At 47.1% G+C, this 7395-nt stretch overlaps 1 protein-coding gene across 5 annotated transcripts; it reads left to right on the top strand.

Annotated features, from left to right (window-relative positions):
- Positions 1-452: 452 nt before the first annotated feature.
- NABP2 (nucleic acid binding protein 2) lies at positions 453-6851 on the top strand. 5 transcript variants are annotated; one of them, XM_051962743.1, is made up of 7 exons: positions 453-551; positions 2082-2180; positions 2551-2689; positions 2803-2874; positions 3264-3345; positions 4150-4213; positions 6336-6851. In XM_051962743.1, the coding sequence occupies exons 2-7, from the start codon at positions 2102-2104 to the stop codon at positions 6533-6535; spliced, it is 636 nt and encodes a 211-aa protein (XP_051818703.1). In that variant the 5' UTR covers positions 453-551; positions 2082-2101; the 3' UTR covers positions 6536-6851. The 5 variants fall into 5 exon arrangements, with proteins under 5 accessions (XP_051818703.1, XP_051818701.1, XP_051818700.1 ...); XM_051962741.1 differs by having other exon boundaries at positions 2079-2180; XM_051962740.1 differs by lacking the exon at positions 453-551 and adding an exon at positions 1605-1740.
- Positions 6852-7395: the final 544 nt, after the last annotated feature.

Raw genomic sequence — 7395 nt, 5'->3', positions numbered from 1 at the left:
CCTTCTCTGCCATCCAATATTTCGCTGGTCTCTGGTCTTCCCATGCTTCCTCCTCCAGTCTTCCCATCTCTGCAGCCGGTGGTCGAATCCCCCTGGTTTTGAGAATAAGGCCTGTCTGTCTCCCAAGGAGACCAGGATAAGTTTGGTGAAGAGTTCTAGAGATGTCCCCGGCCGTTTTCGGAGGTCATACTTATAGTCTTCCTTATTATGATCCTCAAAGCTACCTCCTGCCTGTGGACGCTTGTTGATATTCCCTCCGATGCTCGGAGAGGACTCAGGGACACAGATGTAGAGAAAATGAGGGACTGAGGTCGACTCCTCCCCTCCCTGTACTTGTGGGAATAGAATGGAGATAATGGCCTACTGTGTGCCCCAGTACTTTGCTAAATGCTTTACAATAAATCTTATTTGATCATCGGGCTCTGGAGGTAACCAGTGTAAAACACCGTGACTTCTGAGAATTTAGTTCAGCAATCACAGTAAGCACCTACTGTGTACAAAGTTCTGGAATACCAAAAATTGAATCAGGAACTTAAATTCTACTGGAGAAGGTAGGTGTCCTGTAAACCCATGGTGGTATTGTGATTGTTTTTAAGATAAATTATAATTTTGGACATTTGCTATGCATATAAACATTTTTGCTCCCAGATGGATAGCGTTCTTGCACTGTCAATGATTGTTATAGGGTAAGGGAGATCTTAGTATCCCGTTCCAAAAGCGAAGGAATTCAGTCCCCCTTTTCCTCTCCCAGCAGAAGAGATCAAAATTTGGAGAAACTTGAGATGTTAATGCACTGAAGCCCTGGGTAGTTTAGTACGCCCGAAGAAGAGTCTTAGAGCTCCCCCCTCTGCCCAGAGGAGGAGAGACTGGACCCTTTGGAAGGAGGGGCTCATCCTCCAGGAAGTCAGCTATGTCACAAATCGTAAATGACTGTCTCGGCATTGAAGTCAGTAAACATTAAGTGCCTACTATGTGTTGGCATTGGTGATACAAAGAAAAATTAAGGCAGTACTTGTACCTAAGGAGCCTAATGAGGGCGACTATATGTAAACAACTATGTACAAATAAGCGATATACAGGATAAATTGGGGGTAATCAATGGAGCCATCAATGGAGGACACTAGGAATAATTAAGGTGGCCAGGAGGTGAAGATAAGAAGGGAGAGTTCCCGGCCTGGGGGGCGAGTGGGTGACACTGCCGGGATCTGAGGGGCAACTGTCCGGAGCGCGGAACAGAAAAGAGGTCCTTTGGAGGACCAAACAGGCAGGGCCAGAGAGCAGTCTCCCTTCTTCCCCGGGTAGGCAGGCGCTCCGGCCCAGCAGGCCTGTCCCTTTTACTGTGGACCCGGGAAATTAAAGGGCCCGCGACGGGAGAGAAGGACCGATGGATTGGGGAGCGATGCTCAGGAAAGATAGGTTGGCTTTCCATCGGCTGGAGCTTTAACTTTCCGAGGTCCCTTTAACGCTAAGGTCCCGCCCCTTCCCGACCCGGGACTCCGCGAATCCTGGATTGGCCGGGGCCTAGGGGCGGCCTGCGGAGGGAGGGAAAACGCGGGGAGAGGAGGGGTCGCGCGCATCGGAACGGCGTCTCGAGCACGTTGATTGGCCCTCACCCGCCGGACCCGGGATACTTCCTGGAATGTCCAAGACTCTACGTTCCATTGGGCTGCATCCGGCCGAGGCCAGGACCCTGGCTCCCCCTGGGGGTGGCTAAGCGGCGTGCACCATCCTCCCCGCTGGGTGGGTGGTAGTTTGGGGAGTGGGGGGAAGTAGGTCCGGGCCATTGAGTAAGGGAGGGGTCCCGTTCTCCTTCCCCCTACTCCTTCGCTTCCTAAGAATGGGAAGGCCCTCGGGTCTCCCCCACTTTACTCCCTTCACCCCGGCCCGGGCCCAGGTTACTTAGGCGCCCCGCCTCTAAGCTTTGGGGCAACCCACTCCGGGATCCCCACTCCTGATCTGGGAGATATTGTCAAAATAAAGAGCAGTTTATTAACAATGAGGGGAGACTGGTGAATGTTGTGGAAGAGCTGGACAGTAGACTGCTGCATTCCCCCATCCTCACCCTTTCTTTCCATTAGCAGGGAGTGGAGGCCTGGACAGCATGACGACGGAGACTTTTGTGAAAGATATCAAGCCAGGACTTAAGAATCTGAATCTCATCTTCATTGTGCTAGAGACAGGTGGGTGAGGGGTGTCTCAGGGCCTGGGAAGTATAACCACTTGTGATCTGGCTGTACATTGGGGTCTGGTGATGAAAATCATTTGGCCCAAAACAATCCAGAGTGACTACATACCCACCTCTCTGCTCCTACAGAGCAAAGGTCAGGGCGTTGGGGGGGTGGAGAGGGAGCCAAGAAGGGAAGGTGAAGGTGGCATCCATCCCTTGTCCCTAGAATCCAGCATCAAATATATTCAAGGTACCACTGGTCTTCATGAAACCCTTTCAGTGGAGTTGGGGTAAAACTTCCGTGTTGTAAAGGAGCTGAAAGCTATCCTGTCAATGAGATTGTTCATCTATCTCTGATTTCCTCAACTCCCCACCTTTTCCAGGCCGAGTTACCAAGACAAAAGATGGACATGAGGTGAGGACCTGCAAAGTTGCAGACAAAACAGGTAGCATCAATATATCTGTTTGGGATGATGTTGGCAACCTGATCCAGCCTGGAGACATTATTCGACTCACCAAGGGGTAAGGCCAGTGAAACACTCCTTGATCTAGATGTGGGAGTCACGGTAAAGGCAGAGGAACAGAAGTTTGATGTGTCTTCTCCTCTTTCTGTATGTGCTGTCTTCCCCTCGCAGGTACGCTTCAGTATTTAAAGGCTGTCTGACGCTCTACACTGGCCGTGGGGGTGATCTGCAAAAGATTGGAGAGTAAGGCCTAGATTGGAGTGATGGGATTGGGTTGAAGGAGCATTTCTTTCCTAAGGAAGGGGAGAATGCAGTGGTGTTAAGGAAGGTGATAGTGAAGAAGGAGTATTTATACCCTAAGTTAGAGGAAACATTAAGATATCGTGAAATAATGGCTTGGGAGTCCTCATATCTCTCTTGTAATTCTGGCTGTGCCACTTAACTGCCTATATAAACTTAGGCAAACCATCTTTCTAGGTCTTAGTGTCCTTATTTGTAAAATGAAGATTTATGGTTCCTTCTAGCTCTGAAAGTATGATCTTATTCTGTGTTATTGGGTTTTTTTTCCCCATACCTCTGAGACTGGCCCACAAGGATTTGACCCATGTTTTGATTGTTTCCTTTCTTGGTAGATTCTGTATGGTTTATTCTGAGGTCCCCAACTTCAGTGAACCAAACCCTGAGTACAGTGCCCAGCAACAACCCAGCAAAACGGTGAGTCCCTGAGATCCTAGTAAAGAATAGGAAAAAGAAGGATATTGTTGCTTTAACAAAGAGATCAGTAAGTAGATAAAGCAAAAAGAAAAGCAGCCCTTGTCTTTAAGGAGCTTGTATTCTAGTAGAAGATAAACTATAAGAGGAGGCTGAAGATTTGGGGCGGGGAGGGGTATCCATGACAAAGGGACAGGTGGTCTGATGGAGAGGTATCAGGTTTGCTGGCTGCTAGTTGCCCAGCAAAGCTTCTAAGAACAGCAGACCAAATGAAAATGTAATTGGGAAATGTTTAACAAAAATAAATAAAAATACAATACAATACAATGTTAACTTGATTTTCTAAGTCATTAAGTAGCCACAAGAATCTATTTGAGTTTGATACAGTCATCTGGGACATCTTGGGCTGCTTTGGGTTTCGATCACTTTGTAACCATTTGTTAAACGCTTACTATGTGCCAGGTATTGTGCTAAGTGCTAGGATATAAAGAGATTTTAAAAGTCCCTGTCTTCAAAAAGCTTGCAGTCTAATAGGGGAAACCACATACAAATAAATATATACAAACAAACTATACACAGAATAAATAAGAAATGATTAACATGTGGAAGACACTAGGATTAGGACAGTTTGGGAAAGCTTCCTGTAAAAGATGGGATTTCAGTGGGACTCAAAAGAAGGCAGGGAAAGTTCCAAGCAAGGTTTGTAAAGACCATGGTAGCTGGCCCAGGGTGCTTTCTCACATCCAGATTCACAGTTCAAATAAAGAAGCAGGGAACGGAGTATAAAAGTGGTTTTGGTTTCCTCAGGTACAGAATGACAGCAGCTCTGCCACTGCCCAGTCTCCAGCTGGCCCTCCTGCTGGGCCTCCAGGTAAAATTCTCTGTGACCTTCCATCCCAATGAATGGAGAGAAGGGGCCCTCTAGAGGTCATCCCTTGTAGCTTATCCCTTGGTCTTAGCCCATAGAAAATGTGAGTTCTCACTTTGTTTTTGGTGACGGTGACATCCATACCCTTTTTTGGTTTCTTCCGTTTTTCGAGGAACCTGGGGAAATGCCCTGGAAGGTCTGAATCTTTTGCTGCTTCATCCTCCTTCTGGAGGAATGATGGTTTATTTCCTCTCAACCCCTTTTGGAATCTTTCAGAATTCTGGGCTCACCCTCCCAGAACTCTTCTCTTTCCTTTCTACTTCTGCTTACTTCCACTAGACTCCTAGGATGAAACAAGGTTTGGTACCTTCTTTGGTCCATTGGTAGGTGTTAGGGCATCCTGCTGCTGTTGCTACCTAAGGAAAAAAAACTTGGAAGTTTTGCTATTAAAGAAAAACCCCTAATTACCAGTTTCTTCCACAGAATCTTTTTTCTGGCAGTCAGTTCCACCCTACACTGTTCATGGCAGTCCTTTGTAGTTTAAAGCTAAATTTTGCTCTTTTATGTCAGCTATATATTGTTTACCCCTCAAATTCTCCTGCATTCCTTAGTCTTCTCTTTGGCCAGTGAAGACCATCATCTGTTGGAGCTTTTTACAAATGCCTTATTTGATCCTCACAAAAACCCTGAAACAACTGCTGTTATTTTATCCATTCTACTGATGAAGCAAATGAGGATAAGTTTAAATGACTCCTCCAGAGTCACATAGCTAGTATCTTGTCTTAGACAGGATTCAAACTGGAGTCTTGACTCAAAGTCCAGCACTCTCCACCACTCTACCTAACACTGTCTGATGTTTGAGCCCTTTTAGGGTTTGGCCTTCAGGTTATACTTTTAATCTTTTGATCTTGGGCGTGGCCTAGTCTCTCTCTTTTTTGTATCGATGTCTTTTATTTTTAGACCACCTCCTTTTCCAAATATATCTAACTCCATCCTGGAAACCAGGGCAGTGAGGTGGCAAAGTGAATGGAGCTCTAGGCTTAAGGTCAAAGCCATCCTGACACTACCTGTGTGACTATGGGCAAATCACTTATCCCTGTGTGTCTCGGTTTCCTCATCTGTAAAATGAGCTGGAGAAGGAAATGGCAAACCATTGCAGTCTCTTTGCCAAGAGATTCCTAATGGGGAACAACAACAAAGAGTTGGCTACAACTGAATAACAAGAAAACTCCAGGGCATTCCCTATAACAAAGAATAAGGGGGAGGGGGGGGGCAGAGAAGAAACCAAAACAAAACATCAAGCAAGTCTTGACAGTATATACAATTATCCACACCCATAGTCAGCAAAGAAAAGAAGGAAATTCCTTCACTCTCTTTAGCGTCTCTTTGGTTATTCAGAAGAGTGAGTTTTCCTTTTCCTTTGGTCACAACTGGCTCTGTAGTCTTTCATTGCAAACTACTGTGGTGTCCCTCAGAATGCCATCTCCTCATTTTTCCCATCCCCTCCAACTGCATCCCTAGCTCTTAGTCTCCACAAGCTCATCTTGACTATTATATTTTCTCTCTTCTTGGGCTGTACTCTTTATCTGATTTGCCTTTTATTTCTCTTTTGCCAATCCCTCCCTTCAAGAATTCTCTGGCTCTGGAGTTTCTCACCTCCCCACACCACCATTGTACCAGGATGCAGATCCCTCGATTCAAGAATCCATGATGCCTATCACATTCAAGGCAGTGCCCACCTAACTTCGATTAAACATTTAAGATTTCACTGTCTGCCTGCCCCGACTCTAGAAATGGAGGGAGCATGTTGCCATACTCTTGAACCCAGAATTAAACAGTCACAGGGGAACTTGAGTGCCACAGAGGTGAGAGGAGACAAGGCACTTTGCCCTGCTGGATGTGCAGTTCCCAAGTCCTCCTTTCTTTACCTTATGTTTTAGAGCCACTAGGCCATCTTCCCTTCTGTGGCTGGATGGATGCCTTAGGTCAGTTTATATCACTCCCAGAGGGGTTGTGGCCATGGGTTCATCTATACCTGTGTCTGCTTCTTTTGAAGGCAGTGCTGGGGCGAAACAGAGTCCTTTGTTTTAATTCCTTCCTGGTTTTCTCTCTTTCCTAAAACCAGCCTCAGAGAATCAGAATGGGAACGGTCTAACCACCCCCTCTGGGCCAGGCAGTGGCTCCCACGCACCCCACGCACCTCCTCATCCTATCAGCACCCGAATTACTCGAAGCCAGCCTAGCCACGCATCTTCGGGGCCTCCGGGCCCCTCCTCCAACCCCGTCAGCAACGGCAAAGAGACCCGGAGGAGCAGCAAGAGATAGCAGCACACCCTTCTCCCTCACAAAGACAACTCTCTTCTGTGTCTCCCCACTAGGAACAAAGACTGCCCATTGGGAGCTAGCTCTGTGTGTATGGAATGGGGGGGTGTATTTTAGCCTCAAACTCTCTGAGATGATGTAGAGGGGGGTAGTCATCTCATTTCTTAAGCCAGCCTCCCCTGCTCAAGTGAGAGTACTCTGTCTCCTGCCCCTTCATTCTGGGCACTCCAAACTTCGCCATTTTTAGAAGCCAAACTTGGGGTGAGTATGTTAAATGTGTGTGATATGGGAGACTTCCCTAATAAATACTTACACCCAGTCTGCTTGGTTTTTGTCCTTTCTGTGGCTTCGATGTATAAGGGAGGACAGAGAGTTACTGCCTCTTGACTTGGAAAGGATTGGGGTATTCTTGGGATGGGAGAAGTCTGAGGAGAGAAAGGAGAGGAAAAGCACCTTGGGCAAGGCAGGCCTGCCCCTTTAAGGTAGTGTCCCTGCCCTAAGCTTTCAGCTGCTGACCCTTGACACCCCCCACCCTTTTTGCTGAAAATAAGAAGTCCTCTTGCTTTTAGGGCTCCTCATATCTCTGCTGTGGTCAGGTAATGCCAGCCTCTGCCCATCGGGCTCTAGGCCAGAAGTGAGGAATGCTGAAGGGAACCCAGCCTCCTCTCTGCATCAGGGCTTCCCCGTATCTCTAGATGTTTCTGGGTGGAGAATAATAAAGAACTGTGGTCTTCTTGGCAGGTTGGGATTTCTGGGGTTATTAAGCCTGATTACCCTTGGCCTAAGATATTTGGGTCCTGGTCCAAACTAATTCCTGGAAGCAGGGTGACAGAGATGAATGAGTTAATATTCTCTCCACCTTG

This window comes from Antechinus flavipes, chromosome 5 (assembly GCF_016432865.1).
Source record: "Antechinus flavipes isolate AdamAnt ecotype Samford, QLD, Australia chromosome 5, AdamAnt_v2, whole genome shotgun sequence".
NCBI lineage: Eukaryota > Metazoa > Chordata > Mammalia > Dasyuromorphia > Dasyuridae > Antechinus > Antechinus flavipes.
This window is presented reverse-complemented; position numbering and strand designations above follow the sequence as displayed.